Source organism: Mirounga leonina, unplaced genomic scaffold (genome assembly GCF_011800145.1).
Source record: "Mirounga leonina isolate KUSES-001 unplaced genomic scaffold, KU_Mleo_1.0 Mir_376, whole genome shotgun sequence".
NCBI classification, from domain to species: Eukaryota; Metazoa; Chordata; class Mammalia; order Carnivora; family Phocidae; genus Mirounga; species Mirounga leonina.
Window position 1 is genome coordinate 6,762,701 of NW_023270718.1, and position 24,268 is coordinate 6,786,968.

Consider the following 24,268-nt stretch of genomic DNA (forward strand, 5'->3'; position numbering starts at 1 on the left):
GTACCATCTATTTTTCAAACATTTCCTAAATCCAAGGCTTTTGTTGGAGACGGTGTGCATAATGCATGTATCCAGGCCTCTCCCTCTCAGTCTGGTTGATTAGATTTTGGGTACAAGTCTCGGGATGTCAGTATTTAAAGTCCTCTAGAGGATGCTGTTGTGGCAGTTTACTTGGTGACTCATAGCTGAAATGCTGAATTTCAACAGAAGCAAAAAATACTATCTAGTAGCAAAGAGTTTTGTGCTGAATATATGACATGGATACATGAAAATCTGTATGCGATAGAGGTTTTGAACAAAAGGTATTGCTGTTAGATTTCAAGGTTGAGGTTACATGTCAAAGTGATGAGTAAAGATGTGATATTATGGAAATCTAGAGGAAACAGAATCTACAGTTATATAGAGAGCATGGGAAATGATGGCATGATATGTGGGAGCATATCTAGATTTTAAATAAAGATCATGTGCTGCTCAGGTGGCTCCGTCAGTTAAGCATCCAACTCTTGATTTCAGGTCAGGTCATGATCTCAGGGTCATGAGATCGAGTCTTGTACTGGCCTTCATGCTCAGTACAGAGTCTGCTTGAGATTCTCTCTCTCCTCCCCCTGCCCCTTCCCTTGCTTGCGTATGTTCTTTCTCTCTCTCTCTAAATAAATAAAATCTTAAAAAAAAAAAAAAGATAATGAAGGGTAAAGAATGGAGGCATAAATAGTAGGAAATCTGCAAAGCCATGGCCAAGACTGCCACAGATTGGTCTGAAGCCAGCCATGCGAAGGCCAGTCAGAGGGTATTTGTGGGGGAAGTAGTGGAATGGAAATGGGTAAGTGGGGTAATCAAGGCAATGTTACCTTTTTTTTTTTTTTTAAAGATTTTATTTATTTATTTGACAGAGAGAGACACAGCGAGAGAGGGAACACAAGCAGGGGGAGGGGGAGAAGGAGAAGCAGGCTTCCCGCAGAGCGGGGAGCCCGATGCGGGGCTCGATCCCAGGACCCTGAGACCACGACCTGAGCCGAAGGCAGACGCTCAACGACTGAGCCACCACGGCGCCCCGGCAATGTTAACTTTTATTGCCATGCCGACTGTTTATATTTTATGTATTAGTAATTGAATTATTTGAGGTAGCATGGTAGGGTTCTTTTTGTTGTTTTGTTTTTCTCTAGCTCTGGGTAGTCTTAATTTCTACCTGGTAGCAACTGTATAGCAATAATAAGGAACAGCCAGAGGTTGTAGGAAAAACTGAACGTATAGCTGGCTTGAGTCTTGGTTCAAAAGGAGGCAAGTGGTCCTTTAGGCTGCTTAACTGATACCAGCATGGAGACATAAATGTAGGATTATGGAAGAAGATGCAGTCTGATGCAAGATGAGGGGTCAGTGCATTAGGGATATCAAAATGGGAGAAGACCAGCTTGACATCTATATAGGTACAACATGCAGAATGTGTTTTTCTTACCACGTTTAGAAGCACATATACGGGCGCCTGGGTGGCTGAGTCAGTTAAGTGTCTGCCTTCAGCTCAGGTCATGACCTCAGGGTCCTGGGATCAAGCCTTCTCGGGGGGTGGGGGGAGTCTGCTTTTCCCTCTCTCTCTCTCTGCCCCTCCCCACCATTCATGCTCTCTCTAGCTCGCACTCTGACTGAATGCAAAAATAAAATAAAATCTTTAGAAGCACATCTGCCTCTGGAGAACTCTGTGTGTCCGTCCAGTCTGTTGTAAATTCCTGGATGGTCATTGTCTCTCATCTTTGCCCCTTTCTTCAGGAGCAAACCTCAGCTAGACTAAAAGTTGGAGTGTTGAGGTAAGAGTTGCTCTCTAAACGTGTGACCAGTGTGATCGTACTGTGCAGAATAAAGAAAAGGGTAGATTTTAGAAACAGGATGACCACTTAAGAGTATCATAGATACATCGAAATCAAACACTGAGGATCCAACCTTCTGAATTGCCTCTCTGAGCCATTTGTTCATAACAAGCATCTGCTTCTATCCTTGACCAGCATAATCAGTTTGTTTCCTTTGGTGGGATCTTCCAAACCAGAAGTCTGAATATTTAAGTGACTAACATCTTGGTCCTCTGCCTCACCTTTCTTTCAATCTTTGCATTCTCTGAACATGACCTCAGCTCGTCTTTTATCCTTAAATATTTATGTACTGAAGTTTTCCACACTGCTGTGTCCACACAGGCCAATTCTCAACATTGATATATCCAACTGGGTACTGGCACTTTATGGTCTAATAAAAATCTAAATGTTTACATGCTTCTAAAAGTCCACTTATTTCCCCCACATTCTGAACCTCAGTAACATTCACCCCCTTGAAGGCAGTTTCCACTTACCTCTTGACTCAAGCGAAATATTGAGGAGTAAACCTTAATTCCTCATGTTCTTTATTCCCCCACTCCCCATTTTGAACTCACCGGTGAGACTTGTCTTACCCCATAGGGTATCTTCATTTCCTCCACCCCTCTTCATCTCCTTTGCTCCTTCAAACCACTTCTCATAATTTGCAGCTGTCTCCTTTTCTTCTTTGCTTATTTTCCCTAACTAGAGTGTAAGCTCAGTGAGAATAATATGTTTGTGTGTCCCCAGTGCCAGCACTGTGGCCAGCACTTAACAGGCATTTTATCAGGATTTGTGGAATGACTGAATGCAGCCCTTGTAATTTTGGGTGATGTTTTTCTTCCACCTCTATTTTCTCTTCTAAAGGGGCTTTCTTATTTCCTACTCTTTCTGCATGTTTTTGCAAGACACTATTTAGAAAGCAGCTGACTCTGTATTTATTCATTGTGAATCATCTAAGCTCATTTGTATGTTTATTGCTTTTTCCACTTGATTTTTGTGTATTGTGTTTTTACTAGTGTTCAAGAAATAAGGAACATTATTAAAGATTCTCTTATCCTGAAATCATGCAGTCAACACTAAAGATTGGCCAGTCCACACCTGGGCATTCATTGTTCTCTTCTTTCCTAGAAGTCGAAATTGATGATCATCTGCAGTGATACTTGCATACCCAGAGATTTCTAAAGACAACCAAATATGGAACAATGTGTGAACATAATGTCTTTGAAAATATTGTTCATCTGGACCAACATCATTTTCCTTTAAGGCAAAGTCATGGAAAAACTCTGACATCAAATTTAAATTCAGTCAGTTAAAACAGAAACTGTGAAATAAAGAACCCCGTGTGCATGATGGAGATGGGAAATCCTTTCTCCTTACAAAATATGAGAGATTCAAACTAAAATGCCTGAAATTGGAAAACCCATCAGCACTAAGGCTCCCATTTGTTAAGCATTGGAGAACTCACAAAATGGAGAAATGTACATATACAGTGAATGTGGTGAATCCCTCATCAGGAAGTCTCAGCTCACTGAAGATGAGAGAATTCACTGGGGAGAGAAACTCCATGTTTCTGTAGTACATATGGGAAGGCACATACCACAAAGTCTAGACTCACTGAGCACCAGAAAATTCATACACGAGAGAAACCTTATGTAGGTGAATGTGGCAAAGCCTGTTATAGGAAGTCAGTCATTATACAAGAGAGAAATGAAAGAGGAGAAAACCCCCGTTGATGCACTAAATGTGGCAAAGCCTTTCTCATTAAATGACATCTTAGTTTACGTCAGAAAACTCATACCTGAGAGAAACACTGTATGTGTAATGATTGTGGAAAGGGCTTCACCCAGATTAGTTTCATTGTACATTGGTGAACTCATACTGGCAAGAAACCTTATATATGTAGTGAATGTGGACAAGGCTTCAATCAGAAGATAAGTCCCATGTGACATCAGGGAGTTCATACAAACAAGACTTCCTTTCTATGTAGTGACTGAAAAATCCTGTCCTCAGAAATCAGGTCTCATTAAACATCAGAAAACGCACACAGGAGAGAAACCTCATAAATGTAGTGAATGTGGGAAAACCTTCATGAAACAACAGCTCATTGTCATTAAAGAACTCATACAGGAAAGAGATCCTGTGAATACACTGGGTGTGGGAAAGCTTTTTCCTACAAGTCTTGCCTTATTAAACATAAGAAACATACACAAAGGAGAAATATGTAGATTCATAAACGTGGAAAACCCTTCCACAGAGAGTTACAGCTTTTTACGTATAAGTGAAACACTATCAATTTGGTCACTGCAAATGCCTTCTGTCACCCCTCAGACATCATTAAGTATTAGTGGAGTCTTAGCAAATAGGAACACAGTCCTTTCAGGAACAAACTCTTGCTAGATGTGCACCCTCAAGAGATAGCAGAAAATTTGCACAGGGGAATAAATACCTTATAATTGCAGTGAATGTGAAAGTGCCGTCACTGGTCAATTAGGTCACATTTTATGTCTAAAAAACCTATGGGAAGGAAACTTAGATCTATTTGAGGTAGAAAAACAGTGAACAAAAAATTCCAGGTCATTATATAGCTAAGTATATTTTGAGAGAGATACGAATGCAGAGACTGGGAAAGCATGACAAATTTCATCCTGTTATGTATGTTTATGTGTTGATACAGAGACATAGTCTGATGTTATTAATCTCAGCTTCCATCTACCTTGATTGCTCACTTTTGTCAACCAATCTGGAATGTCTGAGATCATAAGTGAAGCAAAACACTACTGTGATGACAAATAAGATAATTGGTATCTGGATGTTGCTAGGACTGAAAATCTTTATAATATAGAGTTGCTTGGTAGAAAAAGCAGTATTTGACTAGTGGAGTTTGGGGCACATGTATCTGTTCAGTTTCCCTAGGATAGTGTGGAGAATTAATTGAAAAGTGGCACCCCTTTCACAGATTCTCAGGACTTTCTATTATGCAAAGTCACCTGAGAAACAGCCTTACATTGAATCTCTGTTCATTCAGTGAGTATTTGTGAAATACCTCCTTTGGACCTGGTATTATTCTATCAGCTAAGGACACAGGGGTGAACAAAACAATGTCTTTGCCCTCCTGGAATGAGTGTTAGCTGAATTACTCCATCTAACATACTCGGGGTATGTAAACTCCTACATTAGGTGAAATGGACATGGACTAACTGGATCATGGGGTTTGGATTTAGAATGATGTGGAGTTAGATCCTAAAAACGTCTTTCCCCAAGGAGGGTATAATGGGAGACAGGGAAACACTCCTATTAATAATGTATAAATAATTGACTGACGAATGGATAAAGAAGATGTGATACACACACACTGGCATATTCCTCAGCCATAAAAAAGAATGAGATCTTGCCATTTGCAACACGTGGATGGAGCTAGAGAGTATTATGCTAAGCAAAATAACTCAGAGAAAGAGAACTACCATATGATTTCACTCGTGGAATTTAGGAAACAAAACATGAATATGGAGTGGGGGCAGAGAGGCAAACTGACTCTTAACTAAAAAGAACAAACTGATGGTTACTGGAGGGGAGGTGGGGGGGCTAGGTGGGTTTATAAATAGATGATAGGTATTAAGGAATGCATTTGTTATGATGAGCACTGGGTGTTGTATACTGCTGATGAATCACTAAATTTGACATCTGAAACTAATACTGTATGTTAACTAACGAATTTAAATAAAAACGGGAAGAAAAAAGATGTATAAATAATCCAGGATACAAATACTTTAAAAAAAAATGCCCATGTCTTACCACCCCACATTGATTATACATTCCTTGATAGTTTTGCACTAACTTCAGTAGCCATTAGCTACATGTAGCTATTTAAATGTAAATCAGTTAAAATTAAAAATACTTCATCAGTATCAAGAGTTCACATTTCAAAAGTTCAATATTTTTTTGTGGCTAGTGACCACCACGTTGGACAGTACGGATAAGAACATTTCATTGTCACCGAACAGTATGTTGCATGCTGCTTTATAGAGTCACATATCCTTTGTGATATAGAAAAGATAATTATATATTGACTTGGAAGATGAATGGACTATAAAGAAAAAGTTCTATTATTGCAAAGAATGAGTAATTGTAAGGCAGTTCTAAAAGAATGGGATTGTTCAAAAAATGCTTTGTGTACATGTGCATTAGAATAAATGTCGCCTAGGGCGCCTGGGTGGCTCAGTTGGTTAAGCGACTGCCTTCAGCTCAGGTCATGATCCTGGAGTCCCGGGATCGAGTCCCGCATCGGGCTCCCTGCTCGGTGGGGAGCCTGCTTCTGCCTCTGACCCTCCCCCCTCTCATGTGCTTTCTCTCTCTCGTTCTCTCTGTCTCAAATAAATAAATAAATAATTTTTTTTAAGATTTTATTTATTTATTTGACAGAGACACAGCGAGAGAGGGAATACAAGCAGGGGGAATGGGAGAGGGAGAAGCAGGCTTCCCGCGGAGCAGGGAGCCCGATGCGGGGCTCGATCCCAGGACCCTGGGATCATGACCTGAGCCGAAGGCAGACGCTTAATGACTGAGCCACCTAGGCGCCCCTAAAAAAAAAAATCTTAAAATAAATAAATAAATAAATAAATGCCGCCTATAAAAGGAGGAGAGCAGAAGAGAAATGGGATGCCCCGGATAAGTCAAAAGGCATGAGAACCTTGGTGTAAGATGGAAGAAAGCTGGAATATGAAAGGAGGTAAGATTCCTCTTGGGTGTATTGGAGAAGAACCCTTACATTGTTCACAACCCTATCACCTCTGAAAGTTGCCATAATTCCATAGTTCCCATTTCTTCTGTGACCTGCTCAATTGCACCTGTGATCTTCCTTTTCTAGTCCTTCCTCTTATGACTGGGGCTCTTGTCCTCTCTCATCTACCCAGAGCCTTTCTCTTGATCCAATAAAGGTATCTTGCTAAAAAACCTTGAATCCTGATTAGAATAGAAGAAATGGATATTTGCTATGCAGAAGCTGTCTTACCTTTCCACCACAAACCTCTGGATTATCAGGGAAATTCAATCCAACATATATTTTTAAGCACCTAAATTTGGTTATCTCAATACCTGAGATTTGATTCTGTAATGCAGTCATTAGATAATTCAAAACAGGAAAATTTTCATGATTGATTTGTATTTTGTATTTGATTTGTATAGGATCACCTTGCCTGCCTTATGAAAACGAGGTGGTAGAGACTTAGTATCGGGTAGGAGGCTGGGCCAGCATAGTAATTATAAAGCACTGACTTCGTGCCTTGACCTGTGGTTACATGACTTTATCAGGTGCATTCTGAAAATGATGATGGCCTACGGGGTTGAACATAGTGGGGGCAAACAGGTTAACCCGGCATCTGTGCCCCAGCCTGTGTTCTCGAGATCTTTAAGCTCAGTATTGGGGTTGGGGGAGTGGGGAGAATATGAGCTGGAGCAGGGCTAGAAATGGGTAGTAGGCCTGCAAATGGCTGGCAAAGACGGCTTGGTGATGCAGACGCACGGGACTGTGGTAAATCAGTTCTTTGTGGTCATTTCATTTTCTACACATGAAAGTTGCTAAGATTTCCAGTTGCAATATCCAAAACACTGGAAACAGCCCAAAGGCAGTTAGGCTGTGTGGAAGCAGCCAGAAAAAAAGAGTACACGCACGACTCATTCCACGAATACGTCTTCAGTGACAAGCGGCTGACCAGGATGGTAAGTGGCATGGTTGGGATGAGGCTGGCAACAGGCTCAACGTCGTGGCTTCAGCTTCCTTTGCACCGCCGAACACCCGTCACCATCTCACTCTTCCAAACCGTGGTCTCCCGAAGGAAGCACCCTTGCTTGCTCAGCTCCCAGGCAGCTCGGGCTCCGCCACCCGGACACCGAAGTCCGTCCGAGCCAACGCGCACGGGCCCCGGGCGCAGCCCTCCCCGGCCACAGCGCGCCGCCTGCTTTCTTGTCGAGCCTGCGTGCATTTTGACGCAGCTCTGAGCCTTTTCTCAATGAGAATCGAGACTGCGGAGCCCGGAAGTTATTTTATTTCCCGCCGAGCCGCGGCCCTTAGATGGGAAAGGGCTCCGGCCTTTGAAAACCTGGCGCCCATGCCCCGCCCTGCGCCCTCAAAGATGACCCCCATGTCATGTCTGCCCTGCGTGAACTCGAGCCTCTGAACAGCTCTCCATTTTCCCGTAAGAGCTGAGGGCCAGGAAGCGCGAGGGTTTCGGCGGCACGCCCCGTCCTGTCACCGCACAAGCGCAGCCGCCGTGCCTTCGGTACGTCAGGTGTGCAAAGATGGCGGCCTCCAGGGCGTCAAGGCGACGGCCGCGCGGACCTATGACCTCATAAATAAGCGCCGGAAACCCGTATTCCGTTCTCCATAGAAACGCGCCAGAAACGCCGCTGAGCCTCGTCAGGTGTTCTCGGGAGAGGAGTCTGGGTGAGGGGACTAGAGCGAAGGAAGTTTAGGGAAACGAGTCGGGCCCTGAAGAGGTCGCTGCAGACTCAGGAGAGACTCAATTCCGCGTGTGGGTCAGTCTGTAGAGAAGCGTTGGGGAGGAGAGGGGCGGCCTAACGGTCTCTGGGTCAGTTGCTGGTCCCTTGAGTCTGTGAAGGTAGCGCAGGGGCGGGTGTGGTTTTTGGAGGTGAGCACGGAGGAGTCTGTACTGTATGTACTCGAGATGTCCTTGGGGTCAATCATGGGGGGTCCTGGTGGTCAGTGGGTGAAGCTCTGAACAGATGAACTCCCGAGAGTCCTGAAGTGAGGGTTTAGAGTCTTCGCGGGTCACTCTCCTTGTAGGTGATTGACAACTGGCGGGGGGCGGGGGGGTGTTTGTTAACGACCGTGGCGTTTGGCGCGGGGTTCTGGAATAATTTGGGAGCTCGGTGATCGGGGAACTATTGAGGGAGGTCAGTGTACGTACGTGTGTCGCTGGTCCGGGTTTGGTATTGCCTGTCTTTTGTGCGGGGTTGTGTGGCAACAGGCTTGGAGGTTCAGGAACGCTGGCTGGTTTGTGCGTTGGGCTCAGACTCGCTCCTGGAACAGAGCTGTTGCACGTTAGCATTCCTCAAGAGCTTCAGGCCCAAATCCCTCCTCCCTACAATTTTCTAATGTCTTCTGGCTCCCCACCTCCTCCCATCCCTTTGAACCTGCGGAAATGAAAGTTTTGAGGGAGGTGAACGATTCAGATTTAAAATTAATTAGTCTTTTGTTTAAGACTCTGTGTTTATCCTTCTGTAATTTTTGTGTATTCTTTTGGATATTTCCTTCCAGGTTACTTATGTATGTAAAGGCTGACATTTTCCCGGTATTTATATTTTTGAGGTGTTTTAAATTTAAGAAAAAAAAAATTTTGAGGTGTTTTTAAAAATTTGTATCCATTGCTCATATTCCTTCTCTTTATTTCGGTGTGCTCGTTGTTCCTCCTATCGAAATGTAGGTAGATAGGGTGTGTAAAGACTTTTAAAGAGATAGAGCAAGATAGTTTAAAGGAAAAATTCACTGTTGCTCACTGTCCATATGGCCTCGTTTCTAAAATTGATCTGAAAATGACCTGCCACTGAGGCATAGTTCTGTTCTGATTCTCCTTTGCCACTTTCCCCTTGCTGGTTATTTCTACACATTCAGAATCTTATGCCTAGGGCATGATTTCTGGGGAACCGAATAAAGAGACAGAAATACTGGGACTGTGTGGTAAGGTGAGTGCATAGCAAGAGAGAATGTAACACTGAAAGTAATTTTGTTCTTCGGCCCACAGGTCCTGACAAGAGACAAGAAATGAATGAAGAGAAAGGAGGTCCCAGGACCTAGATAGTGTCTTATCTGGGCCACTTTTGACTGGTGACTAGATTTCTAACTAGAAATTTAGAGCATATCCAGAAGAGACAAAGACAGAATATCCCAGTTGCTGGCCATTTCTCAAAACAGAAGAAAATGATCAATGCCCAGGTGATTTTTGTCTTGTTTTATTCTTTCCTTTGTTCCCTAATGGATGTGTAGAGGCTTGTAAAAATCAGTTCAGTATCTAGAGAGAAAGAAAGTTTGAATCTAACTCCAACGTCGTCACAAAGTAGAATCAAGAATATAGGGTTCAGGGGCGCCTGGGTGGCTCTGTTGGTTAAGTGTCCGGCTCTTGATTGCAGCTCAGGTCTTGATCTGAGGGTCATGAGTTCAAGCCCTGCATTGGGCTTCATGGTGGAGCCTACTTAAAAAAAAAAAGAATGTAGTGTTCATATGATTCCTAGTAAATGACTAATGTTGGAACATCATATGTAACCGAAGGATCCTCTGGCTTACATTAGTGTCACACTGCATCTAATATGTGTGACAACCAACATAAGAGAATCATGTTATGTGATATGCAGTGACCATGAGGAGAAAGCAGAGAGGTTCCTCTGGCACTGAGGACTCAAGAAAAATTTTATATTCTTCTTAGAGGTGATGGGGGTGGACAGTGTCGTGAGCAGCAGACTTCCTACTGATGTTTATTCCAGAGTTCCTCAGAGTCTCCTGTGGGAATAGACCAAGCAAACTCAGTGAACACAATTTTTTTTTTAAAGATTTTATTTATTTATTTGACAGAGAGAGACACAGTGAGAGAGGGAACACAAGCAGGGGGAGTGGGAGAGGGAGAAGCAGGCTTCCCGTGGAGCAGGGAGCCCCATGTGGGGCTCGATCCCAGGACCGTGGGATCACAACCTGAGCCAAAGGCAGACGCTTAACGACTGAGCCACCCAGGCGCCCCGTCATTGAACACAATTTTTGCAGGAGAGGCTTCACAAACAGGTGGCTGAACTGGCATTGAATTACAGATTTGGCATTAGATAGTTGCAAGGAATTTTGTCTGGTAAGAGCTTGAGTTATAAGGTTCTAGAGTGTTTGCTGTATAACTTCATGTTATCTCAGAAAATGCAGAATCCTTTCCCATTTTAAGGTCTAATTTTTACCTACTCTTCCTTTATTGCTTTTGGTTTCTATAATTATATAAATGACTCATGAGTACCTTTTTTTAAAAAAAAGATTTATTTATTTACTTACTTATTTTAGAGAAAGAAAAAACACGAGTTGGGGGAGGGCAGAGGGAGAGGGAGAATCCCAAGCAGATAGCCTCTGAGCCTGGAGCCGATACAGGGTTCGATCCCACCACCCTGAGATCACGACCTGAGCTGAAATCAAGAGTTGGACGCCCAAGCAACTGAGCCACCCAGGAGCCCCTCATGAATACCTTTTTTTTTTTTCCTCATGAGTACCTGTTAAAGGAAAAAAATCCTCATGATGGTGTACACATGGGCCAAAAAGTAAATTCCCTCTTCATGTCCCCTTTCCTCATTCCCTCGTACCACTTTAGCAGATGCTTGGTGTGTTCTTGCTGTCAGTGAATCTGTGTGTGCATCTGTATACACGTGCCCATTTACAAATGTATTTGGACTTACGTATATTTGTGTTTGTAAACACACCTATCATGACATTTTGTGTATCAATGGAATCATACTCCAAAGGACATAATCTGTTGGCTTAAGATGGCATAATTCAAGCATCTAAAGGAATAATAACTGCAAATGATTGGTGACTGTTAACTCTACCAAATTCCATTTGTCTGTAGTCATACTCAACAAAATGAGTTAAACTATGTAAAGCATTTAGTGAGTGCCTCCTAAGTGATATGTGGATCATCCATGCCTGAAATCTTTGCCAGTGCTAATAATAGGACATTATCAGATTGCTAAATTTTCTTTCTTTTTTTTAAAGAAAGATTTTATTTACTTATTTGAGAAAGAGAGAGGGAGCGTGAGGGGGAGAAGCGGACTCCCTGCTGAGCAGAGAGCCCAATATGGGGCTTGATCCCAGGACCCTAAGATCATGACCTGAGCTGAAGGCAGACACTTAGCTGAATGAGCCACCCAGGCGCCCTGAGATTGCATAATTTTCAACAATCCAAATGGTCCAATATTCTTTTGCCTTATTTTGAGATTGGAATCCTTATTTATTTGTTGGCCAGTTGGATTTTTTCTCCTTTGAAATGCCTTTTACATAAAAAAAAAAAGCATTTTTTTCTTACTGATAGAGTTGTTTATATCCACTATATATTGGTCCTTTATTTTGTTTATAAAAAAAATATCTCCCAGCTTGTCACTTTTCGCTTTGTCCATGTTCAATACAGATGTTTTAATTTTTTCCTCTCACAAATTTTATTACTTATTTTCTCCTGTGGATTTTGGCTTGTGACATGAACATTATAGGTTCCTTTGTTTTATGGTTGACTTTAAACAGGAAAAAGTTATTTTCGAGTGTGAAATTAGGTAGGAACCTAAGTTTTCATTTTCAAAGTGGATCTCCATCTCACATAAAATAATCAGAATGTGGTAAGATCAACAGTGTTAAGAATTTGCAGCCTCAGGAGCGCCTGGGTGGCTCAGTTGGTTAAGCGACTGCCTTCGGCTCAGGTCATGATCCTGGAGTCCCGGGATCCAGTCCCGCATCAGGCTCCCTGCTCAGGGAGCCTGCTTCTCCTTCTGACCCTCCCCCCCTCATGCTCTCTCTCTGTCTCATTCTCTCTCTCAAATAAATAAAATCTTTTTTAAAAAAAATTAAAAAAAAGAATTTGCAGCCTCTACTAAGTCTGTTCTCTTCTCTATGTGATCTCTGCAATGATGAGAGATAGATTATCCCATCAGTTTTTCCCTGATAGGGCAATTCCATTGACAAGCAGGTCTCAGCTCATTGCCTGGTGGCATTTGGGCATAAGCTATATGACCACAGGACAGTACACTGAAGATGTTCCACGCTCCTGAACTGTTTTTATTCACAGAACTTCTGACACCAAATGTGTATATTTTCCTCACACCTACTAATTCTGCAACTCTGTGGACACCACCGAGGTGTCCTACAATTCAACTTAATTCTGACACTCACAACCTGGAGTTAGCATCAGATCCCACAGGCCAAAGGCTTGGTTCCATGAGACTGCCCCCACTTTAGGTGCCAGCCAAAAGTCCCAGGTTGTCACCTATATTTGGGGTGACAAGCTGTAAATTTGAGGGTTCCCACAACCCCCCTTTCAGGTTTGGTAATATGCTAGAACAATTCACAGAACTCAGGAAAGCACTTTCCGTACATTTACTGATTTACTATAAAGGCTACAACTCAGGAATAGTCAAATGGAAGAGATGCACAGGGCCAGGTATGGGAGAAGGGGTGAGGAGGTCCTCCCTCAGAGAACCACCCTGCCAGCACCTCAGTGTGTTCACCAACCTGGAAGCTCTCCAAATCTGTTGTTTAGGGGTTTTATGATGGTTTTCTTATATAGGCACAATTGATTAAATCACTGGCCGTTGGTGATTGAATTCAACCTCCAGTCCCTCTTCCTTCCCTGGATGTTGGGAGTCTTTCAGGTCTCCTATCCTGAAGCTATGCATGGGCCTCCAGCGATTAGTCATCATGTTAGGATGCAGAAGACACTCATCACTCTAGAGATTCCAACAGATTTAGAAACTCTGCCAGGAACCAGGGAAAGACCAAATATGTATTTATCACGACATTTTCCTGGCTTGTATTGTTTTTATTTCACTAAATTTTGTCTTTCTTTAGATGGTAATGAGTCTTCTCTTTCTGGTTGTTTTCATAATCTGACTTTTGCAACTGGTGTTCTATAGTTTCAGTCTGATGAGTCTAGATATGGATTTTCTGCTTGGTTTTGCTTGCTTGCTAAGTCTGTGTTGTAGGCTGTTTAGTCGGTTCTGAACTTTTCTCAGTCCTGAGATCTTCCCATTGCTTCTCTGATTCTCTATAATTGCTTCCAAAAACTGTGTATAGACCTCACTCTATCCTCATTCTCTATTAACTCTCCTTTATATTTTCTATGTCTTTGTGTGTCTGCTTCATTTTTTGTTTTTTTTTTAAATGAATATTCCAGTTCACTAATTATCTCTTAAGTGTATCTATGATGTTAAACTTTTATGAAAGAATAAGAAACATACATTGGTCTCTGCCCCTAGTTTCTGACACAAGGCTCCTAAAATCCTTGTAATTCCCTAAGTGAAAAGAGTACTAGAGGCATCTTTTGTTCTAATATTTGGTCTTGGACGTCATCTGCGACAGAGTTCCTAAATCCCTTGGAATCTCCTGAGTGATAGAAGCATCTCTTGTTCTTTTTTTTTTAAAGATTTATTTATTTATTTGACAGAGAGAGAAATAGCGAGAGCAGGAACACAAGCAGGGGGAGTGGGCGAGGGAGAAGCAGGCTTCCCACTGAGCAGGGAGCCCGATGCGGGACTCGATCCCAGGACCCTGGGATCATGACCTGAGCCGAAGGCAGACGCTTAACGACTGAGCCACCCAGGCGCCCCAGCATCTCCTGTTCTAATGGCATGACTCTGGGTGGTTCCTGGGGGGGCGTTGGTCACCAGAAAGACCAACCCGTGATCAGAAGTGTGGGATTTTCAGCTGTACCCCCATTATCCAGAGAGGGGAGAGGGGCTGGAAATGGAGTTCATGACTAGCCATGCCTGTGTGATGTAGCCTCCATAAAATTCCGAAGGTGTGTGGTTTGGAGTGCTCCCCGTTTGGTGGACATGGGTGCTGCATGACATGCCCCTCCCCTCGTGCCTCGCCCTGTGTGTCCCTTTGATCTGGATGAGATCTGTGTTTCTGATCATATCCTCTTATAATAAAATGGTATGCAGTAAGTAAACCAAGTTCTCTGAGCCGTTCAAGCAAATTAAACCCCAGGCGGGGGTCATTGGAACCTCCAATCTATAGGCGGTTAGTCAGAAGCGCAGGCGACACCGTGGACTTGGATTGGTATCTGAAGTGGGGGCAGGGGCGGTCTTGTGGGACTGACCCCTTAACCCGTGAAGTGTGACACTATTTCCAGGTAGCCTGTGTCAGAATTGAGTCGAATTGTAGGCCACCCAGCTGGTGTCAGAGAATTGCTTAAAAACATCCAAACCACCACACATACATCAGAATTGGTCTCAGCATTGTAGTTACTATTAGCAGAACAACTTCCTTTATATTCCTTATGAATCAATGAAAGAGAAACACGCACATGACACAGGACCGTGTTGTTACAGGAATCGCTGACACTGGAGGACGTGGCCGTGGACTTCACCTGGGAGGAGTGGCAGCTCCTGGCCCCCGCCCAGAAGGACCTGTACCGGGACGTGATGTTGGAGAACTACAACAACCTGGTGTCAGTGGGTGAGGACGGCTCCCCTGCGTCACTCAGAGGGTGCCCAGTCAGTGGCCCTTCCTTTCTCCGCTGCTTGCACTTCGGAGTCACTGCATTGCTCTGTATGGCAGAGTCTCAGTGCCTCCTTGGGCACATGATAAAAGGGTCTGATTTACTACGAGCTGCTCTTACCACCAACACAAATGGTGCCAAACACGGGGGGGTTTTCTACACCAACAACCGGTTCTCCAACTCTCCAGTACCAGCTAGGTGTCCGGCCGTTCATTTCAGTTCTGCCACGACCCAGAGTTAGCAGCACACTCCACAGGTTTAAGGGCTTAGTTCCACAGGACTCCCCTCACTTCAGATACCAATTGCCAGTATTGGTCCCCACTACCCAGGGTACCCACGCTCCAGTCCATCTGTAAAGCGGGCATTCCCACAACCCCCTTCAGGTCGGCAAGTTGCTGGAAACAGCTCACAGAGCTGCGGAAAGCACTTTACTTAAGATTACCATTTTATTATAAAGGATAAAACTCGGGAACAGCCAAAAAAGGAAGAGATGTATAAGGCATGGTATGGAGGGAGGGGTGTGGACTTCCCATGACCTCTCTAGGTATGCCACCCTCCCAGCCCTTCAGGTGTGTTCACCAACCTGGAAACTCCCAGCCTGGTGGTTTAGGACTTTTTATGGAGGTTTCATTATGTAGGCATGATTGCTTAAATCATGATTAACTCAAGTCTCCAGTGGCAGGGGCAGGGGATTGGAGCTGAAGGTTCCAACCTTCTCATCCCACCAGGGTCTTTCTGGCAACCGGCCCCCATGCTAAAACTCTATAGGGGCCCGTCCCACCAGTCATTAGTTCACAAAAAGACTCATCACTCTAGAGAGTTCAGGGGTGTTAGAAGTTCTTGTGTCAGGAACTGGAACTTAGACCAAATACTCTAACGGAAGATGCTCCTATCATGGCTGTCACTTAGGAAATTACAAGGGCCTTAGGAGCTCTGTGCCAGGAATGGGGTACAAAGACCAAATATATATCATTATATCATGGTATCACATATGCCCTCTCCTGAGAGAGAAGCCTCAGCTTTGCAGATGTGAAAACTGTCTCAGTCCCTCAAATGTAGCATTCTCCCATCTTGACAGACCCCAGCCCGATTCGGTGAGTCTAAGTGTTCTGTCTTTCCCACGAGTAGGGTATCAAGCCAGCAAACCAGATGCACTCTCCAAGCTGGAACGAGGGGAGGAACCGTGGGCGAAACAGGAGGAAGTCCCCAGTGGAACCCGGCCAGGTGAGTGAGAACCTGCCAGCCGGGTAACTGTGGAAGTCACCCTCGGTCAGCGAGAGAAGGCTAGCAGGGTGTTTGAGAACAGAAGCTGTGCTCTGTGTGTCTCTCTCCCATAGCAGAACTTTTCCTTTAGGTCTTTAGAGGGAAGTGGAACTCTTTTTTCTCTTCTGATGTCTGATCCTTGCTTTTTTCATTTTACATCTTGATTTTTGTTGGTTTGCCTAGTTTTCTTCCACGGATTCTGTTAGCTTACCCCTTCTTTGTACCCTGTCACAGTGTGTGTCCCTGTTCCTTCTGCCTCCCTGGCTATGAAATCCACACCCCACACCCCCCGGGCCTTACTCTAAAGAGAGACGTGTGAATTCACACTGTTTCTGACTACTGTACCTTCCCGCCCGGCTCCTTGGGAAATGCCAATTTCCCTCCTGACAGCCAACTCCGCCCTGTATGTTGTGCCATCACAAGAACCTGGTCTCTTACGGGGTATTAATCTGCTTTCTAGCTTTTCCCTCCACTCGAGATTCTTCAGTTCTTTTCCATTTTCTCTGCTGAATTCCTAATACTTGAGGTTTTTCTTCTGGCTCATGAATTAAGCTCTTTCTGTTGTCTAGAAGAGACTCCAAATTGGTATCTCCCTTCATACTGTATAGTGTTGTAGATATTCTACCTGCCTAAGATTTCTGAGTCCCTGCATGAGGAACAGGAATCCTCTTCCCTCCACAAAAAATCCCCTTCCGTCTCATCTGAACATTAGCTTCTCTTTTACTACTGCACACCTTACCCCGTCCACACTGCTGTTAGCTATGGCATTCTTGTCTTAAAGGTCTCCGCTGTTTCTGTTGACTGTTTCACTAGAAAAGATGGTTTTACATCCTACATCAGTTCTAGCCAAAATCAGCTTATGCCTGCCTTGATGGCTTCCTTTGTACGGTTGATATTTCTGATTTTCCTTTGGTTCATCCGAGGTCTTCCCATTGTATTCATTTGTCGAAATCATTTATTTTCCCCATTTTTTAAAAGCGGCTTTGAGATAATTCACATAACCCACAATTTGCCAACTTAACACATACAATTTAGTGCTTTGTAGTACATTGACAGGGTTATGTAACCATCCCCATAAGCAATTTCGGAAGATTTTCATCACTTCAAATAAAGAAACATTTCCAGGGTGCCTGGCTGGCTTATTCAGTACAGCATGTGACTCTTGATCTGGGGGTTGTAGAAATTACTTAAAAATAAAATCTTTTAAAAAATAAAATAAAGTAAAAAGTAAAAAGAAACGTTTCTTCCCAGGCCCCCAGCTCTGGGCAGCCACTGATCTACTTTCTACCTCTAGAGATTTGACTGTTCTGGATATTTTATTTTATTATTTATTATTTATTTTTTTATTTTTTTAAAGATTTTATTTATTTATTTGACAGAGAGAGACACAGTGAGAGAGGAACACAAGCAGGGGGAGTGGAGGGGGGAGAGGCAGGCTTCCCGCCGAGCGGGGAGCCCGATGCGGAGCTTGATCCCAGAACGCTAGGATCATGACCTGAGCCGAAGGCAGGCGCTTAACGACTGAGCCACCCAGGCGCCCCTGTTCTGGATATTTTATATAATCATGAAATATTTGGCCTTTAGTGTCTGGCTTCTTGCATTTAGCCTAAAGTTCCTGAAGTTCTTCCATGCTTTAACATGCATCAGTACTTCATTCCTTTTTATTGCCAAATAATACTCCCACTGTATGGATATACCACATTTTATTTATTCATTCATCTGCTGATGGACATTGGGTTTTTCCACTTTTTGGCTTTTATGAATTATGCTATGAACATTCATTTTTCTTAGGTATATACCAAGGAGTGGAATTCTTGGGTCATATTGGACCCCCAGGAAGGGTCCAGATATGATGCTTCCAGACTCATGGCCAGCATTACCTCCTCCCAGCCATGGTGTGTGACAATATGCAAAGAGTATTGCCAACCAGGGGAGCTCACTTGAGCCTTTGGTGTCCAGTGTTTTTACTGGGGCTCAATCACACATTGCCCACATGGCTGAACTTTAGTTTTTAGCCCCACCAGAAATCAGGCTAATTCCTATAGTCTCCAGTTCCTCTGAGGGTCTGGAGGTTGGAACTGATATGGCATGGCCCAAAGTCTCCTTCATAAATCACATTGTTAGAATATCCAGTGGCCAAAGCCCCCAGGCAAACAGAGGCACTCCTATCAGGTAGGACATTCTGAGGGCCTAGAGATCACTTCCAATAGAGCCAGTGGCAAGGGCCAGACCTCTCTTTGGGTGAAGTTAAATCTTAACTGAAGGTAGCTATGAAAATGAACAATAAAGGGATTTACTTAGAAATAAAGAGGAAATAGAGCTGTACAATCAGAATTGTACAATCAGAATTGAATGACAGCATGATATATACAAAGGACATCTGCATTTTGAATTAGAAAGATGCCACCATGAATTAGGAATGAAGGCATGAAATAGGAAACTGCAAGACATGGTGTTGACTGTTCAGAATTTGACATGCCTCTACCTACCCATTGGCTCAAGCCATATAGTTAGCAGGGAAATCCTTGATTCCTGACTGTCATTAACCACTCTCCATTGAACTCATCATTTAACTGTCTTTTCTTTATACAGATATATCCTGATTCCCTCCACTTTCCAGTCTCCATTGCTCCTTCAATCACATTTCACAATATCCAACTCCCTTCTTTTTTCTTTTCTTTGTCGTTTGGTTCCCCCTAACTAGGTTTACGATCAGTGAAAGTGAGGCCTATTTTATATATTCCAAACACCAGCACAGTGCCTTGTACACAGGAGCCATTCAGTAAACAGTTTGGAGTGAACAAATGCAACCCTCATAGTTCTGGATAGTAGTCTCTTCTACCTTTATGATCTGGTGCCTTTCCAAGTTCTGTGGAATGGTGTTCCTCCAACCCTGTCGTTTGCTGCCAACAATGACTTGCTTGTGTTTTACTATTCCTGCATGTTTTGTGAGTTCCTAGTTAGAGAGCAGCAAATCTACATACGTTGTCAACTGTGTAACCTTATTTATACTTACTGCTTTTTCATTTTGGTTTGTTTATATTACTGTGTTTTTACCAATGTATAAGAGATAAGGAACATTTATATATGGCATTTCTTTTATACTGTTATAGGGTTGTCACTAAAATGCCATTTTTTTAAGGAACACTAAAGAATTTTTTAAAGTTTTATTCAGAACAAGATTATGAAAGGATTCATTGTTCTCTTTTCTAGAACCTAGCAAAGTTGATAATCACTTGCAAGGTCACTGGGAAAATCCAAGAATGCTGAAAGGTATGGAACAAAACCACAAACACAATGCATTTGGAAATACTGTTCCTCAAAGCAAAAGTCATTTTCCTTCCAGGCAAAATCATATGCTTGAGTTCTATATAAAAACTTTGAAGTCAAATTTAAGTTTAGTCAACCAGAGCAAAAGCTGTGAAATTAAAAACTCTACTAAATTCAATAGAGATGAGAAATTATTTCTGCATGATAAGCATGAAGATTTTAATTCTGCTGTTAAACTCCCTATAAGCGCAAAACCTATTAGCAATAAGTCCCAAGTCATTAAGCATCAGAGAACTCATGAAATAGAGAAACCCCATGTATGCAGTGAATGTGGAAAAGCCTTCATTAAGAAGTCCCAGCTCACAGATCATCACAGAGTTCATACAGGAGAGAAACCTTATGGATGCAATATTTGTGCGAAAGTATTCTCCAGAAAGTCCAGGCTCAATGAACATCAGAGAATTCATAAAAGAGAGAAATCCTTTCTATGCAATGATTGTGGAAAAGTCTTCACCATGAAGAGCCGTCTAATTGAACACCAGCGAACTCACACTGGAGAGAAACCCTATGTATGTAACGAATGTGGGAAAGGTTTCCCAGGGAAGCGTAATCTCATTGTACATCAGCGAAATCATACTGGAGAGAAATGCTATGTATGCAGTGAATGTGGAAAGGGCTTCACTGGGAAGAGCATGCTCATCATACACCAGCGAACTCATACAGGAGAGAAACCCTACATCTGCAGTGAATGTGGGAAAGGCTTCACCACGAAGCACTATGTCATCATTCATCAACGAAATCACACAGGAGAGAAACCCTTTATATGCAATGAATGTGGGAAAGGTTTCACGATGAAGAGTCGACTGATTGAACATCAGCGAACTCACACAGGTGAGAAACCCTATGTATGCGATGAATGTGGAAAAGGCTTTCCCAGGAAGAGTAATCTCATTGTACATCGGAGAAATCATACAGTAGAGAAATCCTATGTATGCAGTGAATGTGGAAAAGGTTTCACCGTGAAGAGCATGCTCATCATACACCAACGAACTCATACTGGAGAGAAACCCTACATCTGCAGTGAATGTGGGAAAGGCTTCCCCTTGAAGAGTCGACTGGTCGTACATCAACGAACACATACTGGAGAGAAACCTTACAGATGCAGTGAATGTGGGAAAGGTTTCATTGTGAATAGTGGACTGATGTTACATCAGCGAACTCACACTGGAGAGAAACCCTATATATGCAATAAATGTGGAAAAGGTTTTGCCTTTAAGAGCAATCTTGTGGTACATCAGCGAACTCATACTGGAGAGAAACCCTTTACGTGCAGTGAATGTGGAAAAGGCTTCACCATGAAACGCTATCTCATTGTACATCAACAAATCCATACAGGAGAGAAATCATACATATGCAGCGAATGTGGCAAAGGCTTTGCTATGGAAACTGAGCTCATTTTACATCAGCAAATTCATACTGGAGAGAAACCTTATGCATGCAATGAATGTGGTAAAGGCTTCACTGTGAAAAGCCGACTAATCGTTCATCAGCGAACTCATACAGGAGAGAAACCTTTTATATGCAGTGAATGTGGAAAAGGCTTCTCCTCAAAGAGAAATCTTATTGTACATCAGAGAACTCATAATGGAAACAAACCTCAATGACACCATGAATAGCGTCACACCCTCAGGAGGAAAATATGCCTTGTGCAACATCAGAGATTTCACACAGAATTGACTTCCTTTATTTGTACTGACTGTGGAAAATCCCATTCATTACCTACCAGGGAATTACGCAGCAAACTATGTATACGGTTAATGGGAGAAAGCCTTCAATACCAAGTCAGCACCCATTGTACATCAAAGAATTCATAGAATAGAAAGACTATGGATTTAATAACTGCGGGCCACCTTTCTCTCATTTGTCAAGCCTTGTTAATACACACAAGAAATGTGTAAGTCAAGGTACACAAGCCTTTGCAGAGAATCTGAACTCATTACATACAAGTGAACTCATTCAGGGGACAAACCATGATACTTCAGTGAACTCCTTAAACATCAGTGTGCTCCCAGCATACCTGAATATAGTCAGTATAGATTAATTAGCCTGTTGCTAGATTTTCACCCTTGGGGAATACTGAGTTTGCATAGGAGTGAAGTTTAGTGAATGCAGAGAATGTGCTAGTGCCTTCAGTGATCAATTACCTCACGTTGTATGTCAAAACAGGAAACAAAACTGACATATTCAATGCAGAAAAGTCCTGAGGAAACATTTCTAGGTAATTACATATCTGAAAAGTATATATTAAGACGAATCTTATGAATGGAGAGAGTAGGAAAGCCTCCTATGGGAGTAAAGACCCTGTCTCATCAGTGATCATAATAGATCCCACCAGCGAGCTTACACATAGTGGCAACATGATGATTGTGCAAAAGCCTTTGCCTGGAAGTCAAACCTTAATAGTTGTGTGATATTCACGTTAAAGGAAAATGGCAGTGAATATGAATTTTAGTGATATTCTGCCTCATCATTTCTCATGAATTCATACAGACATAAAACTCATGAACACACTAAATGTGGAGTAACTAGGAAATTATCAGAAATTTTGAAGGAGGGCGCCTGGGTGGCTCATTTGGTTAAGCGACTGCCTTTGGCTCAGGTCATGATCCTGGAGTCCGAGGATCGAGTCCTGCATCAGGCTCCCTGTTCAGCGGGGAGTCTGCTTCTCCCTCTGATCCTTCCCCCTTCATGCTCTCTCTCTCTCAAATAAAATCTTTAAAAAAATTTTTTTTGAAGGAAAGAAGCCTCATGAAAACAATGCATACCTGAGTTTTTCATCACAAGTCTATACTTCTACATCTGATGTCCATTTTGGGGCAGGATACCTTGAACCATATTCTCAGTGATGCCATCGTTTTAAAGTAGGCTATTCTCAACACTGATTAAATTTTAATGTACACAATGCAGGGGTGTTCTGTACCCAACTTGTATCATAGGATTACCTCTTGCATTTCTTGGGTTCTAAAGTCATCTCTTTCAGGCAAAAGAAAAAGGAATATATTTTTAAATGTAATTTAACATATTAGGGTGTATTTATTCAAGTTTGTAAGTAGTTTACAAAAATAATCTTATATATGATTTTTTCTAAGTTTTTTGAAATAATTTTAGATTCACAAAAAATTATAAAGTATACAATGTTCCTGAGTACTTGTACCCAGCTTTTTCAGTGACATTATCTTACATAACCATAATACATAATCAAAACCAATAAAATGACATTGGTACAATGCTGTTAAGTCAACTGTAGACCTTATTTGGTTTTCACTAGTGTTTGCATGCATTAATTTATGTGATGTTTTGTTTTGTTTTTTAGTGTAGAGTTCTAAGAAACTTAATCACATACATAGATTCCTGTAAATCCCACCACAATCAGGATACAGAATTGTTGTGCCAACACAAAGAAACATCCATGTGCTGCCCCTTTATAGTCACACTCTCCCCACAACCCTGACCCATCGCGACCACTGACCAGTACTCCATCACTCTGATTTTGTCATTTCAAGGGTGCTGTTAAAATGGAATGATACAGTGTGACCTTTGGGATAGGCTTTATTTCATGCAGCAAATTGCCCTTAAGATTCATCCAATTTGTTGGGCATATAAGTAGTTTTACTTTTTGTTACTGAGTGGTATTCTTTTGTTATGAACGTATCATGGCTTATCTGTTCAATGTTGGTGGACTTTGGGTTGTTTCTAGTGTTTCACTGTTAAGAATAAAGATGCTATGAATCCAGTTTTGTGTGAACATAAGTTGACATTTCTCTGGGATAAATACCCATGTTAAGTTTGTGTTTTTAACTTTATAAGAAACTGCCAAACTTTTCCATAGTAGCCATACTAATTTACATTCCCACCTTCAGTGTGTCGATGCTCCAGTTGTATCTTGTCTAGCACTTGGCACAGTCATATTTGATCCTAGACTTCCCATCAGGTGTGTGCAGCATATTATGGTCATCTTAACTGATCTTTCCCGAACCTCTACATACACTGAGAACTGTATCAGGTAAAGTTGTCATTTTTGCTTTCAGTCATCAAACATAATTATAAAAACTCAAAGGGGAATAGCTTATTACATCTGATGATGTATTTACTTTTTCATTCCATTTTCTTCATTCCCGATGTTTCATGTTTCTTTCTGTCCTTTCCTTTTTGTTAGAACTTCCTTTATCAATTCTTTTTGAGCAGGTCTGCTGGCAAAAAATCTTAGTTTTCGGACACCTGGATGGCTCAGTTGGTTAAGCGACTGCCTTCGGCTCAGGTCATGATCCCAGGGTCCTGGGATCGAGTCCCGCATCGGGCTCCCTGCTCGGCAGGGAGCCTGCTTCTCCCTCTGACCCTCCCCCCTCTCATGTGCTCTCTGTCTCTCTCATTCTCTCTGTCTCAAATAAATAAATAAAATCTTTAAAAATATATATATATTTTTTGAGCATTTACACTGTGTCAGGCACCGTTGTAGTCACTGGGGACACATCAGTGAACAAAACAGGCAAAGTCATGGCCTTTATGGAGCATAAGGTTTAGTGAAGGTGACTGAGTAAAATAAATACATAATAGAAATGTCAGTTGTTAAGTGCTATGGAGAAATATGAAGCCAAG

At 42.4% G+C, this 24,268-nt stretch overlaps 1 protein-coding gene, 1 long non-coding RNA gene and 1 pseudogene across 2 annotated transcripts; all 3 read left to right on the plus strand.

Annotated features, from left to right (window-relative positions):
- Positions 1-730: 730 nt before the first annotated feature.
- On the plus strand, positions 731-5,196 carry LOC117997979 (annotated as a pseudogene).
- Positions 5,197-8,431: 3,235 nt separating this feature from the next.
- Positions 8,432-16,287, plus strand: LOC117998377. Its single transcript, XR_004675973.1, has 4 exons — positions 8,432-8,637; positions 9,596-9,786; positions 14,910-15,036; positions 16,208-16,287. It is a non-coding gene; the product is annotated as an uncharacterized LOC117998377 (long non-coding RNA).
- A 2,689-nt stretch (positions 16,288-18,976) lies between these two features.
- Positions 18,977-23,405, plus strand: ZNF432 (zinc finger protein 432). The gene has a single exon (XM_034987152.1). The coding sequence runs from the start codon at positions 19,606-19,608 to the stop codon at positions 21,274-21,276; it is 1,671 nt and encodes a 556-aa protein (XP_034843043.1). The 5' UTR covers positions 18,977-19,605; the 3' UTR covers positions 21,277-23,405.
- The last annotated feature ends 863 nt before the right edge of the window (positions 23,406-24,268 follow it).